The sequence below is a fragment of the Chenopodium album genome, chromosome 16, assembly GCF_948465745.1.
Source record: "Chenopodium album chromosome 16, dcCheAlbu1.1, whole genome shotgun sequence".
NCBI classification, from domain to species: Eukaryota; Viridiplantae; Streptophyta; class Magnoliopsida; order Caryophyllales; family Amaranthaceae; genus Chenopodium; species Chenopodium album.
This window is the reverse complement of record NC_137849.1, coordinates 11,857,935-11,871,581: the sequence shown is the minus strand read 5'-3', so window position 1 is coordinate 11,871,581 and position 13,647 is coordinate 11,857,935. Positions and strand designations below refer to the sequence as shown.

General features: G+C 33.3%; 1 protein-coding gene across 1 annotated transcript; it reads right to left on the bottom strand.

The window, feature by feature from the left end:
- Positions 1-4,136: 4,136 nt before the first annotated feature.
- Positions 4,137-10,571, bottom strand: LOC145584906 (protein LONGIFOLIA 1-like). The gene is made up of 5 exons (XM_081641688.1): positions 10,079-10,571; positions 7,868-7,920; positions 5,902-7,710; positions 5,650-5,797; positions 4,137-5,096 (listed from the first exon to the last, which is right to left on the bottom strand). Exons 1-5 carry the CDS (start codon positions 10,230-10,232, stop codon positions 4,321-4,323), a joined length of 2,940 nt encoding a protein of 979 aa, XP_081497814.1. The 5' UTR covers positions 10,233-10,571; the 3' UTR covers positions 4,137-4,320.
- Between the last annotated feature and the right edge of the window lie 3,076 nt (positions 10,572-13,647).

Genomic DNA, 13,647 nt, shown 5'->3' with positions numbered 1-13,647 from the left:
TAGATTATGGGCCTAGGCGATGCCCCGGGTCATTGCATGAATAACTTTTTTACTCTTATGCATGAATGTCATCATCTAATCCAATTTTTTCATTCAGTATTAATTTTGTTTATTTTAAAATTTAGTGAGGATAATATGTAATGTGGCTTACTTAGTGCTTATGCCTTTAGTGTTTTTTTAAAAATATTTTTTTATTTATTTTTTTGTAATTCTATTTATATTTCATTATGAAAGGATAACATGTAATATACCATAGTTTAATGGTTAAGACTATAATGTTAAAATTAATGTCTCCTTACTCTTCAACCCCGTCGCTACGGGATATTACCGAGAGTGCTGCTTGGCTTGCTTCCTCTGTGCTGTAGTGTGTCCGTCTTTGGTATGCTATCAATATAGTTATATAACCCGCCGTGACAATATTGATTTTGAGATGTTTGTTGGGGGTGGTATGTCCATATGCTAGGGTTTCCACTGCTAGAAAACACTAGATTCTGTCAAAAAATACTAGCACTAAATATTTTAATTTCAGTCTGAGGTTTAGATGCAAACAAATTGGTTGTAAAGTTGTGTACAGATCTGATGGGAACAGCTGGAAATCCTGCATTTCTTGTTAGATAAAAATGATCATTTGTGCAAAGATGATAACCTACTGTGTAACAGCTGCTTATCATACAAATCCCCAGGGCAAGAATGAACAATTGAACCTTTTCTTTCTCTGTTACACTGAAGGGGAAAAATCAGGTGGTTTCATATATCAATTCTAATTTCTACAAAAGCCTGCATTCTTGACCCATTCAATTAAGTGCCACATTCCTTCTCTGAAATCTAACCAAATTAATTTGTCGTGTAAGCTAGATTTATATTAGGCTCTTGATCGTACCTTATGTTACTTGAACTCAGGGTATCCATGTCCAACACGGTTATGTGTCCAAGCATCCGACTCGGCTATTTTATGACAAAATTGCATGATTTTGAACTAAAAGTGAAGTATCCAAGTGGCACCCCCGTGTTCGAGTGCAGGGTTCGACACGGGTACGTGAGGTAAATTGAAGAGTCTTAACATAGATCATACCCCTTAGGAATGTCTGATATAAATAGTCAAATACTCAGAGCATGCAATTTTCTTACCCATGAAGGAACCGGATTCTTTTTTTTTTGTTCCAAAATTGTAGTTCTTATTGATTTATTTGTTTGTTGGGTGTAGATTGTTCCTACAAGTTCTTCCCCTTGATGTTCCTTTCCAGTGAAGTTTTGCTTGGTATCTATTATTGAGAGATTCTCCCAAAAATAATTTGTGGTATTGGAATCAAAGCTTTGTCAACAATGAACCCATGCAGATTAACATTGATAAGAAACACTTTTCATCTTGCCTATTTGGTTTGTATTAATGCTCACTATCCCAGGTATAGTGGCTTCAAAGCTAGAAAAATCAAATGGGACTTGCCAAAGGCTAACAAATTTACAATTATTTTGTTAAGGGTTTTCATTAGGTTACGTGGGAAGTGAGTTGTCCCATAGAGAACTTGCTGTTAGGCGGTTACCCTGATGGAATAATATGTGAAGATCAAGGCAAGGTGGCCATTTGCTGATATATGTTAATGAAAATGAGATTTTGTAGAGGAATATCAGTGCGAGAACCTGGGATGGTGGAGCAAGAAGATCTTTTTTCAAGGCATAGGCATCCGGAAATTTATTTCAGGAGGTATTGTATGTTTTCATGTACTTGGGTGATTTTAAGTTAAAAGATTGGTCCAAAGGTTCTGCTTTGGTATGACAAATGGTGTAAGGATAAATCTCTACGAGAATTTTCCAAAGTTGTATAGATTGCTTTATTAGGGCGGCTACCATTTTAGTAGTATTTCTACAGACTGGAAATTATAAAAGCATTTGATCTTACTTTATCGAGACTTCCTGATGGTTGGGATGAAGATTTGGTCTTGAGGTTTTTGGTATTCTATCTTGAAAAGTTTGGGTAGGATAGATGATATGTTTTCGGTTAGAGCTCTGTAATTTCATTGACAGAAATATTTGTCTGTTGTCTTCTGCTCTTTTGATATATGGAGGACAGAATCTCCTTCTTTTTTTTTTTTTCTGTTGTTTATTTATTTATTTTTTTAACAGCAGTAGTTGTCTAAAAGAAGTTCGCAACTGTCCTTACACCTTGTTTTTATGAGGAATGCTTTCATTACATGCTTGTAGTTTAATCTTTTTGGAGGAAGACTTTGTTAATCATCTTTTGCCCTCTTGTCCTTGGTTTCTTCTCTTTGGCACTTACTAGTAGCCTTGTTTGGGATGGGCTGGGCCCAACTTTGTTCTGTGAATTATGTCCTTGTGACTTGGAAACAAAAAGATGAAGGAAGGTTCACTTACTAGTATGAAAAATGGTTCCGTTGGCATTATGGTATTGCAATTGGAAAGAAAGTATAATGAAATTTTGAGGGATATAGCTTTCCCTAGCTGAGATTTCAAGTTTCTAATCTAGAGGCTTTTGAATAGCTATGGCCAACAGTAAGTATTAGGTTCTAATGCGATACATGACTTTCTTTATTTTGTAATTAATAACTTGCTAAATGATAGCTTTAGGAAAAAGTATACTGTGTTGTAAGGCCGGATATGAAGTGAAAGTAAAATCTTTTTCTTGACTTTAGGTTATGAGAAGTTTAAGACTCTTGTCCCATCAATTTTGTCCTCCTTTGCTGGTTTCCAGTTATTCTCTTCAGTTGATAAATGCAAAATGAAGTGTTGAAGTGTCTGTACCCCTGCCCTTGTCCTTTTAGGAGTGTTGAGGTTCTGACACAGGCACTGAGGTAAATTGAAGAGACCAGGTTACATGAGAAACTGTTATCTGGTTAGTTTTATCAACATTATCATGAAAGCTGAGGTATCAATTGCCGACTATTTTTAAGCCTGCTAGGCCACTTTACCTTATGTAGCAGAGTACATTTTTGTTGTCTGATTATCCAGTCCATGGCAAGGGACAATCCTCAATTCCCCAACCCTTACTGATTTGACTTTGGATATGGTCTCATTAGTGTTTGTGTAATCTGCTTTTGGAAGTGATATGAAGTGATGATAAGAGCTATCTCTTGACTTTGGGTTTTTAGAAGTTTATGACTCCTATCATTCTATGCTTATTTGAAAGGCCCTGATATGCAATGAAAGTAAAAGCTATATCTTGGCTTTAGGCTATGAGAAGTTTAAAACTCCTGTCCCATCAAATTTGTTTACCTTTGCTGTTTTTCATTCTGTTATTCCCTTCAGTTGTTTTATGCATGACTGGTTTATCTTCTCATTAGTTTATCCACACTTCATCTTTCCTTAAAAACTATGATGAATAAAATGCTACGTCCAACTGTAGGAAGAAGGAAATCCCATAAAGTTGAATGTAGAAAGCTTCAAAAACTTTCTCCCTGGAAATGTGTTTATAGTGACATTGCTTGGGCTGTGTGACTTAAAGTTGTTTCCTTATCTGCCAATTTTTGGCTTGTATTTGATTAATGTGAATGACTATAGAATACCTGTCTCCTTTCCTTCATTTATTTATTTATTTATATTTTTTTTTTGCCTTCCTAAAAGCAGAAGCTGCTGAATCATTCGATGGTTGAATTCGATGGTTGATGGTCAAAGAGTTGGGTTATTTTATTTCATTTTGCTTTATCTTGGTACTAATCTGCTTACATGCTCATTATGAGTGTCTCATTTTATGTTTTGCTGTGCAGTCTATGAAAACTTGCTGCAACTAGTGGCACTTGATAACACTTGTAGACTCGTAGGTGATACAATGGTTTCTCTGTTGAGATTAGTTGCTGTACATGGGCGTGTTGCCTGATAATAAGTATGTGAACATTGCACTCGCACAAGGAGTTTTAAGTGACTGTTCACTTTCTTGGGATTGCGTTGATGATTTTGGGCCCTTCGCAGGTTTGTAGTAGTTTTACTCCAGTTGCTTGTTGCTGCAGCAACTGATTTTGCTTGCATTTAGAATTCCATTTGGAACTACATTCCACACGATTGTTTTCTATCTTCTAATGTAAAAACAAGGTGATAATTTTGCTGTCGTTTTGAGAACTGTAGGGTCTAGAATAACCTATACAATTTGTGGAAGATACATCAAATAAGTATGAAAGTAAATTCTGTATTACTTTACAAAATTACAACTGTACTGTTGATTAACATGCTTTGCTTGACAATCAAGTTAATTAAAATGCAAAAGGAGAAACAAAAGGATGGAAAGTGGACTAAACATGAATTACAAGAGTGAAAGTCCTAGAGCAAAATAAATAGTTGAGTTAGTAAATATTCTGAGAGAAGTTACTGCTTTCAGTATTCCTGAGATTGTACTTCTGTGGCCTTGTCTTCAACAAGCTCCACTATCAAGTCTTTAAAAATCAATCTTTCAATATCTAAAACCAAAGCTGGTGTTTCACCACTGACATCAGTCCAATCTGCTGATCTATGTGTCAGATCTTTCCCTATGATGGTTGTCAGAAAATCCTCCTCATCATCTAAGTTTTGAGGCAAGCTGATAGGTTGGAGCCGATCAATTTCTTTAAATATCTCCTGCAGGAGCTGTGGGCCACTAGTTGTGAGCTCTGAATGCAATTTCAAGGATGATCTTGGTTGAGAGAGTTTCTGAGATAGTATTTCATTAACTGCATCAAACAAGAGCCTTCTCCTGTGCATTTCTGTGGTTCTTGTTATTCTCTCGTGACTGTTGGATCTTTTATCTGAAATAAAACTGCTTCCTATGGCTTGTTCCAGCACAAAAAACAGATTGGGGTTAATTGCTTCTTGTGACTGGAGGACAAGATGATTGTCCGTTGTGTATTTAAGATGATTTATGAATCCCGAGGCATAGAGTATTTCAGACACATATGACTTTTCGAGATTCATGCTGTTCTGAAGAGGTCCGGCATTACCTAAATTCACATTCTGAGAAGTGTTCATGTTCCATACAGTAGGAGCTAACTCTTTGAAGTTTTCTAGTTTTTGATAATCTTTCCCATAGATGAAACCTGCTCTCATGCTGTCTACAGAGTAAGATGGATCAGTGTCCATCCACTCTGCTTCAGTGTATGTTGCATTGGTCACCAGATCTGCATAAAAGTTAACAACATTGGATCAGCATTTCTTTCGAAGAATTTTACTATAATGTTTTTTGATGGATATTTTAGATAACCATGTTCCATTGAGCTGAGTCATAAATCTCATAATATGATAGTGTTCTTCCCCTTTTTTTTTTTTTTTTTTTTTTTTTTTTTTTTTTTTTTTTTCTGAACTCTTTGTTCTAAGCTCCCTTTCCAGTGCCCCTTTTATTGATAGTACGCAAGGATGGATTTCTTATTACTTTTAAAAGTTGGTCTGATTTTAAGCCTTTGGCAATAATGATTTGCATGACTATTTCTTTATTTTTAGTGTCATCTTAAAGCATCATCTGTTGGTGAGTTAGAAAAAGAAGATTACTGGGATAATTGCCCAATAGCTGTAAGTTGAGTGTGATTTTCTGAGGTTTATGTAGACATAATGCATCTCTTCATGTCATTAGTATGCTTTATATTTGTTAGCACTAATTTTAGTTGATAAACCTTTTTTTTTTTAATGTAGGTTAATGCACTTTCGGCTAACTTGATAATGTGATTCCGTCTTTACCTCTGAATGGTGTTGGTTTCTTTCTTACTGGAGACGGAGTTTCATCATCAAAGAAATTAGCATCAAGAACTGAAACCGGGCTTGGTTGCTCCCTTACAGTTATTGCTAGTTCTTCCAAAGGTGCATCACCTCGGATTCCTTCTGAATTCTGTTGTTAAAAAGGTCAGGTTAGTTAAGATGAACTAATGAGAGTAGAAATGAGTTGAAGAAATAGATATAATAACACTCGAAAAGATGAGAAGTAGAACTTACTTTGTTACCACTTACTTGCTGCATGGTTTCATATTTCATGCATGATTCATTAGCATTTTCAATACATCTTTGAATATGTGAGACCATGCTATTGTTGTTTTGGTATAACAATGGATTTGTGTTTCCTTGTTGACTCGGGGATGCTGATTCATTACTGAACTCACTTGATCGTCCACCAGTCTCCTGCAAAAAAGATGAATCTTGTGGTAGCTTTCGGTTGTGAGGGAGGAAGCTCATAGCTTGCTGGCTTTTCTTTACTTTAGAAACTGATGTTGTTCCAGGGGTGCTTCTTGCGTCTGAAATCCTTGCTGAGCTTGTCGCATTTGCCTTGACCATATGCTCAGGTGTTTTTGAAGTTCTTATTGGCCTTGGAGTTCGTTCTCCAGAATACTTCTTCCTGATGTGATGAGTTTCTTTGGGATCTTTTGCTGCTTTCTTCTGTGCTGAATCCTTGGGGCCATCTACAGGCTGAACAATCCTAAGTCTCTGAAGGCTAATTACAGGTATATCTTGTACCACTTGAGTTGTTTCTTCTCTTGAACCTTTGACAAGTTTAGTAGGCTTTATATTTTTAGCTGATGTAGCATCTTTGATAATATTGAATCCTTTACTTGTAGAGGGAGTAGCCGTTTTTGGATGTTTTGGGCTGTTTTGAACTGAGCTGCTATTGCTTGTTTGGGATGCACAATGTGGATACTGATTTTCTTTTCTGATTTCCAACTTGTTTTTCTCCTTGTGCATTGAGTCAAGTATCTGTTTTAGAGCTCTAAGATCCTTCCCAGATTTTTGGAAATCCAGATCAGCCAACCTTTTCTCAATTGCACCATAGACAGTGAGAGGATGGTTTTTGGGTTCTGAATCAGCTTCCTGAGATAGGGAAGCTGTTTGCTCTGACTTGGCTTTATTTGATCGTGGAGTCCTGGATTCCTTGCAATTACTTTTTGGGGAGTGTAAAACCCGATCTACCTTGTTTTCATCTATGGTCCTTGAAGATCTCGAGAACAACTCAGCATTTGGGAAATAGTTAGAGCCAACTTGCTCTATCCTACTCTTGTTGGATGTTGTATCATCTGGCAGAGCTTCCAACCCCATCAACTTTGCCACAACGTTAGATGGTGCTCTGTAACTTGTAGGCTCCTGTTGGTCACTCTGGAATTTGTTGGGACCACAAATCTCTCTCTTTAATTCTCCAAGGAGTAAATTGTCTTTCGACTCATGGGAAGATACTTTTACAGTTCGTTGTTTACTATCTAATGACAATCTCGGGAGGTCTTTAACTTTCAAGCTAGAAATGTGATTGTCCCTTGTTTCCCTGCCATCATAAGATAATCGAGCAAGATCTTTCTTTCTTGGAGTAGCTACAGGCGCACTATGGTTGGAACTAATTGAACGGAATGACTCATTGAGAGCAGCAACTCGCGGGCTATCTGGTCTGGACGTATGTGAAAGTCTTGGGGAATCCATATGCTGATAGTCATATTTCACCTCTCTTGATGCAGTTGATATAAATGATGCAGTTGATATTGGTGATGCAGAGGGGGCAGTCTCTCTGATAACGTGTTTCTTGTGGTGGTAGCCCATTTTTACTGGTGGACTTGGTTGTCGTAGAAGAGATTGTGGCTGGTTTGCTCGGTAATCCCATGAGTGTCTTCCCCCTCCAACGGTTTCAGCTGATAGCGACTGTTCAGACTTGGTGGTCCATTCATATTCTGATGAGGATATGACCGTTGAACCAGAAGATGAGATGGAAAGTCTAGATGATTCTATGGGTGTTACTTCCATCTCCTTAACGACATTCTGGTGTTTTTCCTGCAAATGCAAGCAAATTTAGCTGCAGTGGTACACTAATGTTGCATTCATCTAACAATTGTAACCATATGAAGGTATAGTTTCATACTTTCATCATATAAAGTTGATAACTAATTCAGAATTTCAGATGTTTCAATCGATTTATCAAGTCTCTCACCTTTGATTTCTTGTTGGCATTATTGCCTGCTCTTCCGTGCTTCTTATTTTCACCTGTTCAAGCATAAGATGTTGGGTTTTAGATTCATGACTTCAGAACATCAAAATTATAGCAGAAAACTTGAACTTCTGTGCTCACTTAGATTTTTAAAGAGAAAAAATTTAACATATAGCAGCCAGCAACCAAGAATATTGATCGACAATGTTTGTGTTAAATTGTACACTATTGTTGTTTGTCATTTACCTAGCATCACATAAAGAGAAATTACTTGAAATTGAAAAAGAAAATGGAAATTCTTTTTAAGACATCGTAATAATTATATTGTTTATCAAATATTAGATGCAATTATCAAGTACAAATAAGTCGTTTAACAATGTCTTACAACATTACATATGATTTTATTGACGATTTTATTTAAAATATCGCAAATAGTACAATAAATAATAAAAGTTATTAAATATAAGACGCATTCACCACGTAAAAATGTGTCACACCATCAAATAAAAATAATGATGTGTCGTTTAATGGTGTCCTAGGACATATAGGACATTACACATGATTTTATTGACAAAGTTGTTATCATTCCTCTAATGCTGTGACATTGTACCAAAATTTCGACGAGAGTTTTTGTAGCCTATTTTCTTACTAAAAAAATCATGTATGCTACATGTTAGAAAGTGGTAAGTGTAGTGAAAGATACTCCTATATTGAAAGAAACATTTGACTGAAAGCATCTATGATAACAAGATTTCTAGTGCTGTAGCATAATAATAGTATAATACTATGACGTCGCTGTTATTTATTATTTGTGACAATATTTGTAGAAAATCATAATATAACCGGTTACTGGGCTTGGGCGATGCCTCGCTATATCATAAATTTATACGTAGTAAATTTTTATCAAAATTAATAAAAAGGGTTAATATTGAACAATTATTATTGAGTAAGTGAAAAATATAATAATTTATACTATTATCTTTCATTAATATATATAAAAAATATGTCAAATGTATATAAATATATGAAGGTTATACATATGAATAGTTGTTGAAGTAAATAAATCATAGTGTTTTAAAATTAATTACACGTTATTGCAAATCAATCTGATGAGAGAAGGGTGTTACACATAGGATGACACACATGTGGCACCAAATAATAATAAGGGTACACATGAAGTTAGCATGTTAATCCCATGAGTTAATAATAATATAGATTTTGCAATCTAGATGTTATATATTCTCAAATATTAGAATAGTGCTCGTATTAAAATTTGCAATATTTGGTATTGGGCTCGACAGTAATATATTTCCTCTATTCCGTTTAATAGTAACGTTTAAATTTTTTTTACTATTTATACAAACTCATTTGGTTGTCTTTTGTGATTTATACATTAAAATATACCTTGTGTAAAAAACGGTTAATGTTAATATTTTTTCCCTAACAAACACACAACAATACAAATTACAAAAAAAAAAAAAAAAAAAAATGTCACAAGATTTAAACTTGTGACATATCATCAATTCATAGTTTCATACACAAATTATTAGACTACATTATGCTATTCATATTTTAAAAAGAACCATTTTAAAAATAAATTATAATAAAATTATTGGTATTCATAATTTCATATAGTCTTTACTGTGTTGATTGAAACACAGAGTAACGACCAACCACTTATGTCGCATTAACAATCATCACATGCCATTATTTCAGGGTCAAGATAAACTGAAAATTTATTACTTGTACCATTTTTGACTATTACTATTACTATTAATAATTTCATCAATTCAGCTATGGCACATGTAGAACAGAGAAAAAAAAAAATCATCAAAGGTTTGTTCATTATCATTGCGAGTTTTATATTCACAAGTTTTTCAAAAACTCGAGTAAGTTATTTCTCGTTATGATTAATTTTAAGTTCATTATACAGCGTCTATCATATAATTCTTGAAATCCCTATACCAAAACCTGTTAGTGATCTGAACAAGCCTGAAGATTATATACTACCTGCATTTCATATTATATTATATTATATCGTAGTATAATAAAAAGATTAGCATATTATATCATGTTATACTATATGCTTAACAACATAATACTTTGAATATACTTTAAATGTTATGTTTACTTAAACACTTGAGAGGAATTTATGTAGAAATTGACTAATTTCATAATAAATCTTTAGAATGGTGGTACTTGATTAAATCTTACCTGGAGAAATTCTTCTGTTAGATGAATTGCTAATGACACGATTATTGATGAAATGATGAGGATCAAAGAATTGAAGCAATCCATTCATACATCCAATCTGCTTCTTCAAATTCTGATTTTCTTCTGACATTGAATACAGAAGTGTTGCAGACATTTTTTTTTTTTTCTTTGGGATTTAGAAGAAAAAAGGGGATGCTTTACTTCATCTGATGTACATTACCAAGGCTGAAAATATGACACATAAAATCTGTTTGACAAGTTTGCAGGTTTACGAGTTAAAAGAAAAGCGATTTCCATAAATAATGCTAGAATTGAAACTTGGGAGTACTTATTTTTCTGAAATCTGACATATGGTGAATATGATAAAATAGATGATTTATGAGTACTTTTTTTTGTAAATGGATTTTTTTTTTTTTTTTTTTCACATGGAAAACAGCAAAGTACAGAAGAAAAATTCTCTGAAAAATGAATGTGTATGTATGTTCTGTCTGTTGGCTAAGAAAGGCAGCTATATATTGCCTACTGCATGGTTTATGAAACTGACAATTTTTTTATATTAAAGTCTTTTGGAGATGACCTCGGGAATTGTGATTCTGATCAATTAATAATTAATTAATGTATGTAATTATTTTTATTTTTATATTCCTTTTTAAATGCTATTCTATGGAATTTAAGATTTTTAGTGATAATTATATGATTTAAGATTTTTTTTAGATGTTAACCTTAAACATAGTCATAAACACAGTCTTATACTCCTTGCGTCTCTAATTTTTTTTCATTGATAATTTATGGGTCAAACTTTAAAATCTTTCACCATATATTCCCATTAATCTATAAGTGAATTAGTAATAGTATAACCAATTTAGATTTTGTTAGATTCGCCTAGTTGTATATTAAGTTTTTATAATAAGAGATAAGCGTTTAAAGATGCGTATTGGAAACCATGAAAAGTCAAATGAGAAAAAAAAATAAAACCAGAGGGAATAACTCATATCATCATATGTATACACACCTTAACACAATATACTGAGTCAAGAACTCCTTAAAACATGTACTATGTGTTTGTATTGTACAGAAGTATCAGAGTCCGAGTAACACATTCTTACAATGATATTTTAAAAGTTAACTTCGATGTATGTAAGATGTTACACTAGACTAAACACTATATCTGTCCCATTTTGTTCCATTTTTCTTTCACAGCCACAAGGGTTCCATTTTATTTTTAGTAATTTTTTTTTCATTCCTCTATTCTCTCACTTATACAACTATTTTTCTCTCATTTTAAATTCATTCAAATCTATAAACCACAAGTAAATGCCTATGCGACAAGAAAAATGAGACGGAGGGAGTAATTTTATACAAGTATTGATTTGTCATATGTATCAACAACAATTTTCGCCTCTCCTCTTCTCGTCTCTCCTCCTCTTTCCTAGGGTTTTTCCAAAATCTTGGCAGTTTAGGCCGAAAATAGTTCAATTTCTTCAAAAATTAGACTATTTCCGACCCTTTTCCCTTAATTTTCTTTAATTTTTGCATTTTAGGTTTCAATAAATCTACACTAGTGTAGTTATTCGCCCCGTCTCCCTATGGTGGACTGTCTCCCTATGGTGGAGTCGTTAGTTTTTGTTAGTTTAGTTGTTTGTCTACGTTTAGGGTTTGTTTGTGTATTAAGGTTTATCAAAAAAGTAATCATCTTTTGCCCTATTGTCAGTTCCTTGGTAAAGATTTGTTCGGGATCGCAACGGTTGTTAAGTTTTCGAATGTGTTCAAGCGAATCAGATGAAAATCATCCTTACAGCTACAACAAATCGTTAGACCGTCTCTCCGAAAAGGCTGTATATTCCAACGATGTGTGCGAGAGATGTACCACAATGCAAGATCTTTTCAATGATCGTAGTTTTGATGAAGGAAACTCTAGTTTGATTCAATTTTATGTATTTGTTAATTTAGATTTTATTTGTGGATGACGGATGATTTTTTATTAATGAATTGATTTGTTTCAAAAAAAAAAAAAACATTTATATATTTTATAATTGGAAAGAATATGAAATAGACTAAAGAAAATACAAATTACCCCTTGTGCCTCTAAAAGTTAAATCAGTATAGACAAATGGGAAGAACAAAAGAAGTACATTATCTTATGTTAATAATAGACCTTTTTTTGTACGTTTGTAGACACAAACATTGCTTTCATTTGATTATTGATCTGCCAAAAAGTATACTTGTATTATTAATAATATTATTAATTATTTGGAAAAGTGTTGAAGAAAGAGAAAATAAAAAAAATATTATTAATTATTATTTGGAAAAATGTTGAAGAAAAAGAAAATAAAAAAGAAAATAAAAGAGAAAATAAAAATGGATAAAAGTAGAGAAATGTGGAAAAAAAATTTTTTAAAAAAAAGTGGAGAGATGTGGATTGTAGGGTATGTGGGGGTGAGATCTCTGAGTTCCTCTAACTTGAAGTTTTCATGTGGGTGGACCATTCTTTATTGTTCATGTGGCGTTTGTCAGAACTGTTGTTTTAGAATATCAAATAGGAAGCTGTTAGGTCACCTTGTTTTAATTTCTTGAACTAGTGAGTAGCTCGAGCGTTGCCCCGGGTTGCTACTGTTGTAGACGTACAATCAATAAGTTTTTTAAAAGACTTTTTAAAATTGTATAATAATTATTATTGTCAAACTAAAATTGAGTTTTTTTTTTAGTATATTTTATTTTAATTGATTCTTGTGGTTTGCACTTATATAATTTTTTTTTACATATTGATAATATACTTGATAATTGGCTTAGATGGTGGAATGGTTATTCTTGTTGTAAGAGATTGAGGGTTCGATCCCCCTTATCCTTATGTTTTTATATTCAATAATGTTGGGTGTTTGGGTGATGTGGCATCATGAGGCATTGGGAAGATGACATGGCGCAACAAAAAGGAACTGCGTGGCACATGGACGTTCTTAGGAACACCTTTTAATAGAAGTATAGATATAGATGTGGCATCATGAGGCATTGGGAAGATGACATGGCGCAACAAAAAGGTACTGCGTGGCACATGGACGTTCTTAGGAACACCTTTTAATAGATAGTATAGATTTTATCTTTACAATTTTTATTTTAACGTTTATTATATTTTAATAACAATTACTTATAAAGAATCCTCAAATGATTCCATTGGAATCATTTATTTTTTTTAATTTTTTTTTGTTGAAGAATTTTTTTAAAAAAAAATGATTCCAATGAGAAATGATCCCTAAATCTCAGGGATATGAGGTAGGAAGCGATATTAATATTCCACCATCTCAATCTCAATTTGTATCATAATATTTGTTTATATGAAAGTTAAACCAAAAGTTTAAACTACGAAAGATATTTGATACAACTTATTAGGTTATAGCGATGTCAATACTTTACCACCTCAACCTCAATTTGTAATATAACAATTACTTATACGAAAGTTATACTAATTATTGAAACTAGAAAAATATACGTGTATACAATTTTTAAGGTTGAATAGCGTACAAGAAGCAAAAGAATTGTAGAATTAAATTAACATTAACTATACATATCAACGC

What these genes read in the sequence shown, in the direction of transcription:
- LOC145584906 (XM_081641688.1), bottom strand. Translation starts at nt 10,232, where the DNA reads ATGTCTGCAACACTTCTGTATTCAATGTCAGAAGAAAATCAGAATTTG. An exon ending in TAACAGAAGAATTTCTCCAG is followed by an intron (nt 7,921 to 10,078) that starts GTAAGATTTAAT and finishes ATGCTTGAACAG; the next exon opens with GTGAAAATAAGAAGCACGGA. An exon ending in ATGCCAACAAGAAATCAAAG is followed by an intron (nt 7,711 to 7,867) that starts GTGAGAGACTTG and finishes TTGCATTTGCAG; the next exon opens with GAAAAACACCAGAATGTCGT.